Source organism: Solea solea, chromosome 20 (assembly GCF_958295425.1).
Source record: "Solea solea chromosome 20, fSolSol10.1, whole genome shotgun sequence".
NCBI classification, from domain to species: Eukaryota; Metazoa; Chordata; class Actinopteri; order Pleuronectiformes; family Soleidae; genus Solea; species Solea solea.
The window spans coordinates 19,371,526-19,386,388 of record NC_081153.1 but is presented as its reverse complement, the minus strand read 5'-3'; the positions used below and the strand labels follow the sequence as shown (position 1 = coordinate 19,386,388).

The 14,863-nt window shown below is 43.5% G+C and overlaps 1 protein-coding gene across 7 annotated transcripts in view; it reads right to left on the bottom strand.

The window, feature by feature from the left end:
- The window catches only part of rbms3 (RNA binding motif, single stranded interacting protein), a 285,068-nt gene that overhangs the window by 39,186 nt on the left and 231,019 nt on the right, over nt 1-14,863 (bottom strand). For all 7 annotated transcript variants that reach the window (XM_058618578.1, XM_058618585.1, XM_058618579.1 and 4 more), the window contains one exon: nt 921-1,027. In XM_058618578.1, coding sequence (XP_058474561.1) covers nt 921-1,027 — 107 coding nt within the window. The remainder of the gene's footprint in view (nt 1-920; nt 1,028-14,863) is intronic.

Below are 14,863 nucleotides of genomic sequence, written 5' to 3'. Positions count from 1 at the left end.
GAATTTAAGTGTTCAGTGAGGCATTTGGCTTGAGGTGCATTACACGTGACAGCGCCGATACATCCAGGGGGCAGTTTGATCGATATCTAGGCTATTTTCTTTTCTTTTCTTTCTTTATTTATTTTTTTATAGCAGCTTCATACCTGAGAGTAAATACAAATGACAGGCAATAATGCTTTACATAAAGCCAGATGTAGCCAACTTCTCTGGGGGATTTGAGAGCAGGGTGGGGCCTGTTTTTGTAATTACCATTACCTCAGTGGTAAACGCCTTATTTAAAATGTCATCATGCAGACATGGAAAAGAGTTTAAGTGAGTTCGCCCACGTGTTAAAGCCATATCTGTGTTTCCAGGTTATTGTTTCTTAGAGAAAATTTGCTGGATGAATCTCAATGATGTTTTCTATTTTTGCTCTTTGTTCTTTATGTGTAAATGAATTTGGACAAGAAGGGGTCATAGCACCTGAGAGAAGTGCAAGTGAGTTTTTAAATCACTAAATATTAGTGGCTAGAGTTGATTACACTTATTACTGACTTGTACTCATGGATACTAAGGTTTACGGATCATAATTCCGATCTACATCCACTAATACCTGGTCAAAGGAGGAGTTAAAGGCAGAACTACAGAACTAAAAACATGTAAAATACTTATGTCTCTGAAACCTCCTGATATTAAAGTAAAGATACTTTGGAATTACAATTGTATATCGTAATTTGTCCTCGATGACAAGTCGTTTTTGTGACGATTTACTGGTGTTGTAAATCACCTCAGTTTGTTGGTCGAGACAGATCTTATTTCCATGCAGAATTTAAGTCTTTCCAGAGACCTGGTGTGAGATGATGTTTGCTGTACTTTTCAGTGAGTGAACGTTTGGTGAAGCGGCGATGAAGGATAGTGTCTGCGCTCACATAGCATCTTACCTCGCCTTCTCTGTGCCACGGCCTCCCGTTCTGAGGGTACTTGCTCTGGCTCTGGCGTTTCTTCTGCCCTCCGTCGGCAAATTTGCACAGCAAAGGCTCTGTGGGAGCTGCGGAGAGGGGAACAGAGGACAAAATCATGTTAGGGACGACTGTAACTTATGACCCCCTCCTCAGAAGGACAGGAGACCTTTTGAACAGCACCAAATTTGTCTTTTTCTACCATCGCACCTCTGTTTCTCACCCTCTCTCCCTCCTCCCTCCCTCCCTCCTCTGGAGCTCTAAGTCAAATTCCCAGACCGACAATGCTGGCAGACCCTCTGTACCCTGGCCCAGGCTGGCAGTCCATGAAAGAGCATTGCAGGGTATTGTTGAAATAATAATCACAGTAATCACTCTTGTAAATACCTCCGAGATCGTAATGTTGGAGCACTCTGTCGGCCAAGCCTTGTTTCTGTAAGGCATTCCTGTTCCTGACACACAACCCTCTGTGTTTTAATTCAACAGCCACCTTCTGCTTTATTTGAAACTTCAGGCCTTTTTTTTTACACCAGCGTCTCACTGCATGGCCTCAGATGTTTGAGTTCTCCTTACTACTTCCGTCCGTTGATATTTAAAATCATTCAACGGGATGAGGACCTCAAGGGTGATCATTGCAGTATCAGTGTCAAGATATAGATAGAGGGCGCTATAAATTGTGGGACCTTAGATTATATAAGCAGCTGACATGATAGAGCCTTTTTTAATCAGTTACTGCTGTTACGCTTCATCTATGCTGTCTCTATATTAACAGAGATGCATAATTGCCACTAAGAGGTTGATGAAGGCTCTCAAAGGGCACTTTCTCACACCTGAGTTGCAGGTGAGTGTACAGTGGGTAGAGAGGGATATCTGCAGAATGACAGGCTCAATGAAAGAAGAAGGTGAAAGAAAAATAACAGAGAAACCACCACCCCCCAAAACCCCCGAAAAGGAGGTTTTCTCATGAGAAACAGGTGGCTCGTTTGGCCGGGGTGTCCGTCCCTCTTTTGAGGCTGAGTCAGCGAGATCAGAATCTCTTTGGAAGCACACTGTGGAAATGAGTGAGGCAACGGGAGAGAGTTGGATAAACACATGAGTGAAGACGAGAACCAGAAAAGGAAGAGTCAAGGAGATAAAGGAATTGGCCAAGAGAAGAAACAGTGGGAAAACAGTGTTGGAGTGAGAAGTTACGCCGGGAATCAAACACTCATTCCCAGGAGGAGGGCGGTAGAGTCCAGCTGCAGTATAGTACACACACCGAAACAGGGTTTTGTTTTCACACTGAACCACTGCTGCACCTGCACCTGGCTGGTTTAGAAAGGACCCGACCGCTCTCCTGTCAACGCATTTACATTACAGGCCTGGCAGCTCGTGACACGGCCGCGCTGTGACGGCACGGGCAGATGATGGGGCAATTTGCAGGAGGTGAGCAATGGGACCTTTTATCACGCCTAGCTAAAGATGACACACACACACACACACACACACACACACACACACACACACACTGAGCGAATTGTTGATGGTTTAATCTTGACTCCCAGATGTTAGGACGAGCTTAGGCCCATAATAATGGAGCAACGCTGTCAGGATTGACAAGGCAGTGAGAGCAATAAAACCACCTGAAACCTAATGAATTTATAGCAGGGGAGGTTTTTCTAGATGAATAAAATTATTTGGGTGTTAATGAGCAAACATGATGATTTGTATGCGCGTTTGCCGACATGCCACTCCTGTAAACACTGTCACACTCGAAGAGAATTATTTGTTTTACTGAGATGCAAATAAGACGGTGGCTGTGTGCTTGTTTATGACCCTGATCGGACCGAGTATGAAATACGACCGTTCACACCTCCAATCTTCTTGAGGATGGATTAATCCACCACTGGATGTGGTTTCCGTGATCAGATCTGAGGATGCAGTCACGGACGATTGCGAGTGTTCAGACCTGTGGTTAGCATGTTCTGCCCGTGATCAGATCACTCAAAACAGATGTTAATACCAGGTCTGAATAGGGTCTATGAGTCCGGAGTGGCTTAGGGGCCACACACTGTAAAGCATAAACATATTTCACGTGTGAGTGACTTTGTGGGGCTTTAGGGGCTACTATGGGACTAAACCCCATAAAAATCTGCCCCAGAGAATGTAGCTGGGAAGGGGAAACAAGCGATTGTGCAGAAGAAAAAGCAACAACAAACCTGCTTCCACATCTTTTTGTTTTCTCTGAGATAATTAGCTATCCATGAAATGTAGAGTATCTGACACTAAACATGCTGTTTGATTGCATCCCCGACTCCCACAATGAGCTCGCTAATTTCTTTCAGCCTTCAGCCCAAGATCAACAGCCTCACACCACCGCACAACGTGAATACACTCACCCCTCTGTAACACTGACACACACACCCACTGGCCTCAAAGATACAGCTCTGCTATAACCCTTGTAAACACACACAATCCCACAAACACATATACGCATGATACAAACTGCTGGCAGCCTAAAAAACGCTGCTCCTCTCCACCACACACACACACACACACCGTCATCGCTGACACAGCCCAGAATAAACTAGGCCACTGACGGGCTGTGCTGCATACTCGCGTGCTGATGCTGCATCTTCAAGCTCCAAGTGAAACATTTCACACTGGCTTCAGTCATAGTGTGTGTTGCCGGGGATCACTTCCAAATAAAAGAAGGCTCACTTATAAATGGATTTGCTACCATTTGATGATCCTAAACTACGGGGAAAATAAGGCACAAAGCGGTTTTTGGTGTTCAGAGGTCAACAACTACCAAATAACAAGGTGCTCCGTGGGGACGCATAATTGTTTTTTGATGTCGGTGGCTCTAGGAGCTGGTAAACGCGTTAATGAAGGGTGACCACAGGCCTGCGCACCAAGCACATACATACACATAATGACAAGAGCGGCACTGCAGGCAGTTCAGTGAGAGTAAGACGCCTGGGCCTCATTTGATCACAAACACTCCACACTGTGCATTTGGCTGCGAGCAGATAGTCATGGCTTTCTGCTCATCAATAGAAACATTAGCTGCTAGTAAAATGAACCATTAAGTGCATGCAGATGTACTTCCACAACAAGACAGTGCAATTACAACGGCCATTTAAATTGAAGCTTGTTGCAAGTTTTTTTCGTATTATTGCTCTGTGCATAAGTAATTATTGCTTGTGCTGTTGTTGTTTCCTATGGGCCGGCGTGTGGGCCAAATCAGCCCTTTGTCTGCACAATAAAAGCCGGCTACATCTCACCATTCCCTTTTCAATTCTGATATCGGAAGACAAAGCGAGCTTACGTGCTCCGGATGGTCTCACGGGGGCCAGCTGAATAGCATCTTGATCCGTGAATGCAAATAAGCACGTGTATTGTAATACATCAGTGTCAGAACGTCAGAACAGTCATCTGCTGTTCAGAATTAGACTGTACATCTGTTTCGTGAATGGTGAAAACATGCAGAAATACCCTCAGGCTGAAGAAGGGCTGGGTAAAAAAGGTTTTCGCTCAGTGAAATGGACAGCGTTTCACTATGAAGACACTCACAAAAGAGGCCTCTCACAAGGGCTCGGATGGCCCTGCTTTGCTCCGAGGGTGTGCAAAGCCCTTCAGGGCGAACAAAGGGAACTGTTCAGCCACTTGTACCAAAATATGTCACTCTGAAAAAAGAACTTCTGTGAGAGGAAGCTTTCCACTTCTCAATGACAGCTCTGGTTAAAGGTTCCTGTGGGTTCTTGAGCTTGAAGTTCCATGAGCTAAGCATCTCTGCAAAGATGTTTGGATGGCCCAGTGTTTTCGCTGCAAGGACATATTTGGAACGGTTGCGGCAAAGGAAGTAAGAGAGACGACAGTATTTTACTGGAATCCTTCTGTACTCTCATGTTGCTCGAGGAGACCTCTAATTGGATCAACAACTGTCTGATTCCCATCAGCGAGCTTGACCTGTCTGCTCAAACTGAAGAGGCTGTGTCTAATGGGAAAGAGAGGGGAGAGGAGTGGGAGGGAGGGAGGGAGACGGAAAGACGGACAGACACAGGAAAGGTACATATTCTCGAAATAGAGAAGTATAAAGAAAAACAGGGAGCGATCATAACACACTAGAGAACACACGACAGGTGGAAAAGACAAATGCGAGGAGACATAGCATTTACTGTATGTAGCCATTTGCAGAGTCAAACAGACAAGCTCAGAATGGCCTGCAATCCGGGAAGGCAGGCGGCAGAAGCTTTCCTACAGGGAGCGCTTTGACAGATTCCAGTCGATAGCTCTCACTACTGCCATGCTGGCCTTGCATCCTTCAGCATGGAAATGAAGACGGTCTGCCAGCCGTTTTGCTGACGGGGACGGCACACATGGCTCAATGACATGGCCTGATAAATGGAGCGGGCGCTGAGAGGGGAGCGCGGCAGAGAGTGAGACAAAGAGGACAGGGAGATGGATGGAAAGACAGATACAGTGTCATAGTGAGACAGTGACAGAAAAAGACGGGTGAGAGGGGAGATTCAGGGAGGGCAGCAGTGGCTAGTCCAGCTTCCCCAGCTCTGATCCTGCTGTAGTATAGATGAGCTCGAGAGACGACACGGGGAGAATGTCAACGTCGCGCTGCATCCGCTACACATCCTCTATGGCTATTGATCAGCCTTTGCTCAGACGTTCCCACAGAGGGCTCCTGCAGCACAGCACACGGGCCGAAGATGATATTATGGATTACAGGAAGGGAAGTGCAGGGATGAGCCGGCGGTGGAAGCCTGATCGATGAGCTATTGCACACTTAACAAGACTAATGTTATGTAGGGAGTCTGTGACATGCTAATCCATCTCTCACTCTCTCCATCTCTCTTTCATCTCTCTTTGTCATGGTTACCCCGTCTGCCTATTCCCTTCTTTCTTTCTTTGTTTCATTCTTTCTTTCTTTCTTTCTTTCTTTCTTTGTCTATCTATCTTGCCGTTTATGTCTTCATGCACCGCTGAGCAGACTCTGATCCCAGACTTGATTCAGACAAATAAACAAAGCTGATGGATGAGATGAGCTCCATATGTGTCTGCCACACCGTTGAGTCTATACTGCAGCAGACAGCTAAAGTTGACTCAGACAGTCGTACGAGCACGAGAACACTTAGACATGTTGTATCTAAGAAGTATTCCAGGGAATAGAAATGAGAGAATATTCAGGAAAAGTGAAGGTTATTTAAACAATTATCTCAGAAGCTGGAAAATGAGCGAAGGTGATTACGTCCTAAAGTGTTGGCGCTGAAATAATCTGCAGCACATGCAGCGCCAAACAGGCGGTGGGATTTCCAGCTGTTCGACTCAGAAGTACCGGTAAAATGAAAACTTCATTTTAGCCTAATCAGCTAATTCCACTTGCCATTCCCAATGCTGTGGTTGCCGTGGTGAGCTAACAAATACCTAAAAACAATGGGGGTATGCCAGTGAGTAGAAGTTAGCCTATGTGTGCGTGTGCCAACTCTAACGAACGCCTCACACATCTGAATCTATATATTGAAATAACATTTATACGAGCAGACAGTCCTCACCACATTCACGAGGCAGAGTGTTGCTGGTTCCTGTAGTTAGCTGCGATTTTAAAGTGGCAGTGGCAGATGTTTCTCATGTTGAAGCCACACATGCTGCTCCACACTGCCAACATCTTTGTTGCTGCAGATGTTCTCAGTATCAGTGGCCACTTTACACAGCTGGCAAGGGTTGCTATTACAGTACAAGTGTCCTCATTGTGGCTGGTGCAAAAATTATATGAGCCCAGCAAGGGACTGAAGACACCGTGTGCAGCAGAGTGGATTTGAAATCAAATCCCAGCTAAGAAAACACCACGATGTGTAGCAGGCGAGTCGGTACGTCACAGACGGATCTGCAAGCAGTGAGCCAAGTGGACTTTCTGTTTTGGGATTTGAGATGTAATAACACTCATCCAAAATGCTTCATGACTTCTTTACTACTAAAGTGATTAAGCACGCATCTTTAAGGAGAAAAAAATGCACTACTGCGCTACTTAGAGCATATATATTTTATGATCTGGGTAAGTGAGCATCTTCTCAGCTTTCCACACTGCTAATTCTGAGATCACACACACACACACACACGGAATATGTGTTTAAAGATAAGGAAGAAAAGGCACTTTCATTAGACAGAAACAGAAATAAGACACCACATATTAAACTAACCTAAGAAAGAAAGTGTCGGACTGACTCTGTCCTGTGGAGCTTTGCTTCCCGTGGCAAACGGAGGATCTTAAGAGCAGCTGTTGCTCTGCTTTGCCTGTGGGGGTTTGACTTGTGCTGCCACTGCCTGTGTCACTGAGTGTGTGGGCAGACAGTGGAGCTAGCTCTGTCCCTGTTAGCAGAGTATTATAACACTGCCAACACCTCCACTGACCCGTGAAACCTCCCATCTATAGAGATGAATCATACAGATGGGCGCGCTGTAATTCAACACAACTGCCCATCCACCGGACCTGCAGCAAATATTTCTTGTTAAATGTGGCGCTGCATCAGACTCAGAATGAATCAGCTTCTGAGCGCTGCGAGGAAACTTTAAACCAAGCACTGTTATATACCGTTATATACATTTTTAGTTATTCATTTTCCTTTTTGCTTCCACATTCTGTTACACTAAAGCAAAATTATTTAAAATACTCCTCAGCGTTGCATGACAATCATATATTCACAGAAATTCACCCTCATCAGCACTTTACTTTACTTCAACACTCTTTTCTACTGTTGCCCTGCATATAACTCAGAAGAGAAATGTTAGGTGCCGTGTTAAAATGGAACCTTGCCTTTGACAGAAGGACTGAAACATATAAATGTATTCTTGTACAAAAGGTTATCTAACCTTTGGGCTCCCACTGACAATGGCATTTAAAGAAGCAGATAATATACTTTAAACTGCAAAAAAAAGAAGAGCCAAATCAGTTTGTGTCACATGGTAAAGCGCACAAAAGGCTGCGTGTCTGTTAACTAGGTTTTGACTGTGGGGGCTTCCAGTAACAACAATATGGACAGGAAAGAAAATGAAATTACAGCACAATAAATGAATTATCAATAAAGGGCCCTCAATACTGTATCTGGGGGGGATCAATATGCCACAACCAGGCTGCAATGTGGGCCGAGGGCTGAGGGCAGGCCTGTAGCTGAGGGAGCAGCCCGATCAATAATGTCACGGGGGGTGATTGACGATCAATGCTGCCAGCGAAGTTGATTTATGATCAATGAAAGCGGGGCACCTGACTAATAAGGGGGGAAAAGGGGTGGAGGGGGGTGTGCGAGAGAGGGAGGTTCCATAGAGTCCCCTTTACTGTAACTGATTGAGGATCGATGAAGAGTGGCACCGTGGCTGATTAGGGATCAGGCGGCTCGGTGGCAGAGGAAGGCGTCTGTGTGTGAGAGGATTTGGTTGGCTGCGCAGAGACCAGTCCGTCTGGGCTGAGCAGAGCTGCAGAGACTGTAATTAAAGCTGTGCTGAAAGGAGCTTTCCACCGGTTGATAGAGGCTGCAGGTGCAGCTTGCTTCGCTCTTTCACTTTCAAAAGAACAGCCATGCACTAATGTGCACACACACACACACACATGCTATACAAACACAACTGAAGGTAGGAAGGTCTGCACTACATGTTCTTCTTCCATTATTCCCTCTAAGGAGACAGCAGTCTACACTCCAGAGGGTCAGTGTTCCAAGTGTCCTTGGTCAAGACACTGAATTGACCCTGATGTCTGTGCCGACACTGTGTGAATGATGTTTGACAGAAAATTGCAGCATATAGATGTGTTATATTAACTGATGAGCAATTATATATAATGAGCATGAAAATAAAGTGAGAGAGGCTGAGGTTGAGATGGTTAGGAGGGATAGTGAGGGATAGGAGGACCACAGAGAAAGTTCATGGACGTTGTGAAGGACAGGAGGACAGATGGTGGCAGAGGATTCGCTGTGGTGATCCCTACAGGGAGAAGCTGAAAGAGGAAGAAGAGGTCCTTTGAGGACCTTGTTATGGTGTGGTCTGCTGGGGCAGTAACCTCCTTTGCTGACAGGAGGAAACTGGACAAGCTGATAAAGAAGGCCAGCTCTGTGCTGGGATGCCCTCTTGACTCGGTGCAGGTGGTGGGTGCAATCGAGGAGTCCCACCCTCTGCAGGACACTGTGGCCTCACTGAAGAGCTCCTTCAGTGACAGTCTGCTGCTGCTGCTGCTGCTGCACCCCTGGTTTGTGAAGGAGAGGTTTTGCAGGTCTCTCCTCGCTGCTGCAGTCACACTGTACAACCAGCCCTGTCAGTAGACCACACCCACACCTAAACTGCCTCATTCCTTGTGCAATTACTGTATAATATCAATAATGAAAGTGTACAGTTTTCGTGCACATCATTTTAATATTATTCTCTTATTTCCTTACCATATTTCTATTATTTCCCTATTGATTTTTGGCTGCTGTTACACATGTGGGTATGAATAAAGATATATCGTATCGCATCGTATCTAAGATCATGTGTTATATTAACATACTCAAATGGCTCAATGGGATAACTATTGTAAAATTGTGTGGTCAATAAAAACTGTAATAGTGATATTTACTATTTACTTTATACACACCGTCATCAAAGAAAAAAAAATCTATCCAATTTGAATTAGCTATTTTGGTCACTGTCATTGTGTTCCTGTTCCTGCCTATAATAACACATACAGAGTATAATTGTTGGGCATGCATAACTGTCGTCAGATTAGTGTCATTTCAGTAATATACAGTAATTATCTTTACTGAAACAACAGATGTAGTCGATGCTAATTGTGTCACATTTTCCATCAGTAGTGAAGTAGGGGTTGCTAATTTTATGAAGTTGTGCGTAATGCTTGTTATTAAACACAATTTGGAAACGCATCCGTTTAAGCGTTGACTCCTGCACAGTGTCGCTTTGTTTTAATTAGACAACCTTCATTGATCATATTCCTGTGCGTGATATAGAGGCAAAAGTTATTTGTATAATAATATTCCTCCGGTCATCTCATGAACGCTGATCACATAATAAGGTAAAGACGTGGTTATGAACCTGCTGGATTATCTCAGACGAGCAGTAAAGCCAGCTTTATAAGAACAAAAGAACCAGAGATAGGTCCAAATTTAGATGGCTAGCCCCTTCATGTGTGCTTTGTCAGACAGATCCCTCCTGAGAGAGCAGCGCATCAGACACTCCGGCTCATAATTCATTCATTTCTTAGATATTCTCTTTGTTCTCAAGCAGCATTGACACTAATTTTCCCCTCTCCTTCAAAAAAAAGTTGCTGACAACAAAGTGGCATCTTCTTTGAGCTCACTGAATATATCAACTCCTTTCCAAGGAAGCTGCAAAATCTGCTGGCTTAACGTAGTATATATATGTATATATATATATATATATATATATATATATATATATATAAATAACAGAACAGTTCAACAATACTGACAATTATGAAATTATTTTTGATTTGAATGCGAAGGTCAAGCAGATAATGAATGAATAATTAAATATCATGAATAAAAAGAAGATGAAGGTGTGTGCCATGTCTTATTCTGGCAGGTTATATGAATATAACATCTTGGTTAAATTCACCTGCAGGCTGCAAATTGATAAGGCAGGAATGCCATAAAATTAAAATAATAATTTGAATCCTTGAAACAAAATAATCCTGGCCTAAATCTGACCTTTGTTTCCCACTGTTTCAAAAAAAAGGGGGAAAGCACGTTTTATTTTATTTTTTTTAAGAAAGCACACTTAGCAAACTCTCCATTATCTAAACTAGCTTCAGTGTGCCCCTCCGTCCCCTCGAGAGAGCAATATCAGAGCGATAACCATGGACAAAAGGTCGACCAGCTTTAGAGAGCAACTTTGAGTAAGTCCTTGCCTAAACATCCCAGACGTGATGAAAGGCTTTGTTTTTCTCTCTCCGCGTTAATGGGTCTCAATCGATGTGGAAGAGCCATGTTTTTTCTCTCCACATGTCCTGACCCTTGGGGAAACATGGCTAGGTAATGTGGGAGGGGGAGAGATATTGACACACTACACAACATCGATATCACTGGGATTCACAAGCAGCAGCAGCAGCAGCAGCAGCAGCAGCAGCAGCGGCAGCAGCAGCAGCAGCAGCGTGGTGAGGGAAACTCTTTGTAGCTTTCACTTCTCATCAGTGGAGCGTCACGGACCGAAGAAGAACACAGTGAAGAGGGCCTGAGTATCGCTGTGGACTACGGAATTAGATTTGTGTCAATGTTTTCAAACACTTTTTAAGAAGCAAATAAAATATTGATTTAATCATTCAAAAATATTGTATTTCATTGTTTGAAAATACACTCTGCTCCCTGATTTGTTCTTTGCGCCGTAGTTTCTGTGGCCTTAGGAAGCTTTGGAGCAACAGCTTAATGGACCGGAAATAGTCACGGGCTTGGAGTCGCTGTCCGTCTGGAAATCGTCGACTTCCGACAAAAGTATCTAACGCTTATAATCTGACAAATATTAGATATTTACAATTCTAAGTTCCAGACAGACAGTGAGTCCAAGCCTGTGGCTACTTCCAGTCCATTGAGCTGTCACTCCAAAACTCAGTAGCCAATCAGCAGACAGCTTCCTAAGGCCCGCCCATGGTCAGAATCATAACAAAAAAAAAACACAGTGCAAAGAACAAGTGCATATAATAAAATAAAATATTTTTGGAATGATTAGATTGATGTTTTATTTGCTTCGTGAAAAGTGTTTGAAAATATTTACACAAATCTAATTCCATAGTGGACAGTAAATAAACAGGTACCAATAAAAGAAATACTGTAAAATGATTATATCTGTCTCTGTCCTTCATACACACCACATACATTGACCTAAACAACAACAGCTGCTGCTGCTGCTGCTGCAGGGGCAAGCACATCACCACACTGGCTCTCATCTGTCACCAGCAGCAACCAGCCTGCCAGCCACCATGATGTGCAGCGTTATTGGGGAAGCTGATGAGGTCTGATGAGGCCGGTACTTATTGAATTCCCCAGCCTGTTATTTAGACAATGCAGAGGAGAAATGGCCTCCCTCATCTTTCCCATTCTCATCTATTCACTGTCCCAGCAGGGGGGCTGCTGGCTAATCCACTCTTGTTTGTAATGGCGCTGCAAACTGAAGGGATTTGGACTGTTTGCCCCCTCGCTAGGACACATCTAACACACTTCACTGTTGATTTTACCACATAATGGGTCTATTTGATGAGTTAACCAGATCCTACACCCCTCTCAACCCTCTTTACCTGCCTTTCCATTGTGTGTGTGTGTGTGTTGGAGCGGCATTGTTTAATAGTTAGACTGTGAAACAGTTCTCTTTCCCCTCGCTCAGCTTTTCCAAAATGCAATTGCCAAGCCTGAGATCTGTGGCTGTACGTTGCACATCGGTGTACAATGTGTGTGAGCAGAAAAAGAGAGGGAGGGAAAGTGTGTAATAGAACGTGTGATGGAGAGAAGGAAAACAGCGGAGAGAAGCGGAAGTTGCACAACAGATGGCCAAATAGCGGGACAACAAACTTTTCATTTTGAGCCTCAGATTGGCGAAAGCCACGGATACTGCGCCGTCACAGAGGGGAGCCAAGAGTGCTGTTCAGCACGGGACAGCACATCAAACTGCATTAGAAGTGATTAAAAACAACAACAACAACAACAACTTGTGATTAATGTTCTTTCCCGCTGCACACAAAAAGAACATTAAATGGAAAAATTAAGCATCTGGGTGGTCAGACACATTTATCTGCATCAACTGTAATGTTCAGGGGCTCCCAAAAAAGCAGGATATTAAAACACAGTCTGTTTATATTCTATGTATGAATATGAACTATATATATATATATATATATATATATAATTTTTTTTATTAACTTATTATCTTTTATCTTTTATTATCTTTATATATATATATATATATATATATATATATATATAATTTTTTGTATTAACTTATTATCTTTTATTATCTTTATATATATATATATAATTTTTTTATTAACTTATTATCTTTTATCTTTTATTATCTTTATATATATATACATATATACACATATATGTATATATATATTCTATGTCTACATACATAGAATGTATGTCTCTCTAGGGAGTATAAAGTTATTGTGTTTCTAATGTATGTATCACACTGTGCAGAGTAAGTGAGCTCTTGCCATCCCAGCTCTTTGTGTGCAAGACAAAGACAATAACCTGTCAAAATCTCTGTAACACTATTATTAAAAACACTGCCTGTATTGTTCCTCTATGAGACTGCAGAGAGAGAAAGAAAGAGAGAGAAACTAATTCTGATCTTTTAACACATCCAACAAAACCAACTCCACCCCATACATAAGTGACTTGCTCGTCCAGGAATACCCAGAACTATATCGATAAACACAAAAGGCAAAAATGCAAAGATTAAAGGTCATACTGATGAAGGGGGGTGGAGAGTCGAAGGCAGCGACGTTTAAAAGCTTACATGAACGAGGTACAACCTGGAGAACACCAGGGGCACGGCGAATCAATATCAGCCCAACGTAGAAATCTGCTCTATAATCCTTGATCTCCAAGGCCATTTGCTTTGCAGCCTGAAATTGGATACACCCTGACAGCATCCCCCTGATGCACCCCCCACCACGGCGAGCCGGCTGCTCCACTCCACAAATAAGACATCCTGAAAAATTGATCTGGATGCATCTGTGGCAAGATTACGTCTCGGGCTAAAAGAGAGATATGACTAGCTCAAGGTAATTCATAAATCTGTGTGTCTATGTGTAAGACAGGGGCCAAGTGGAATGGGAAAACAGAATCGCGGCATTGTCATAACTACATCTCTGCTCTGCGGAAGACTCCCGCAGCAATCAGGCCGTTAAGGCAACAACTTCACAAATGCTTTGGCTAAACGGCAAACGCTGCACAACACTGTTTTATTGCGTACTATAGCTAAGGTTAACAAGACATAAAAGCAGTTTATTTCATCCCTTCCTCGGTGTTTATTGCACAACACATCTCAACGTTGAATCTACAAAGTGTAAATATGTTGTTCGACCACACCTGGGAATATTTTTTTATGATTGTGCCTTGTGTTTCTTTATTGTGTACACTTTGACTTTGATTTTGATTACTTTTCATACACTTAGAATAAAGACAGTATTTTTGGATTGCAGTTGTGTAGCGAGCAACACATAAAAAGTGAGATTATAAGAAGAAGAGTATATGTAGGTACCTCTCTGCTGCAAGTGAGGGCTGTCTATTTTTTTTGTTTTTATTCCCACGGTGGTGTGTATCGTTAGAGTGGCAGTTGTTGGACTCTCTAAGGCCTTTAAACTCTCCGTTTTGCCTCTATTACTTGTGCCTGGTGGGGGAAGAAACAGCTGTAGAGAGATGCACTGCATCACAACAGGGGTGGTGGTCCCCTGATACCACAGATTCATACTTTCTACCTGGAGCACAGGATAGAGAGAACAGAGAGCTGGCAATTACCCGACTTCTTCCTATATATACTGCAACCCATGGCCAGCTCCTCACCGCTGTACTCCATTCTGAAGGTTGTCTTAGGGCCAAGCTTGAGGTAATGAAAGCAACACACTCCTAATGGACTATTGATGTGTGTGTGTGCGTATGTGCGTGTGTGTGTGGACGCAAGCGAGGGAGACAGTGAAAGAGAGCGAGCTCGGCTGAAAGAACAAAGGAAGGAAAAGCAGACTGTGAGAAATCATTCTGTTGGCGTGTTGCTGTGTTTTCTTTTTCCTGCATTGTCTCTCTGTGTGTGTGTGTGTGTGTGTGTGTGTGTGCTTTATCACGATACGGCAAAAAAAAGGGTGCATCCGTGCCGATGAAGCTGTAAATGAAAGCAGCAGAAATAAACCACAAACATGATCCAGTGGCCACGATGTGCCGCAC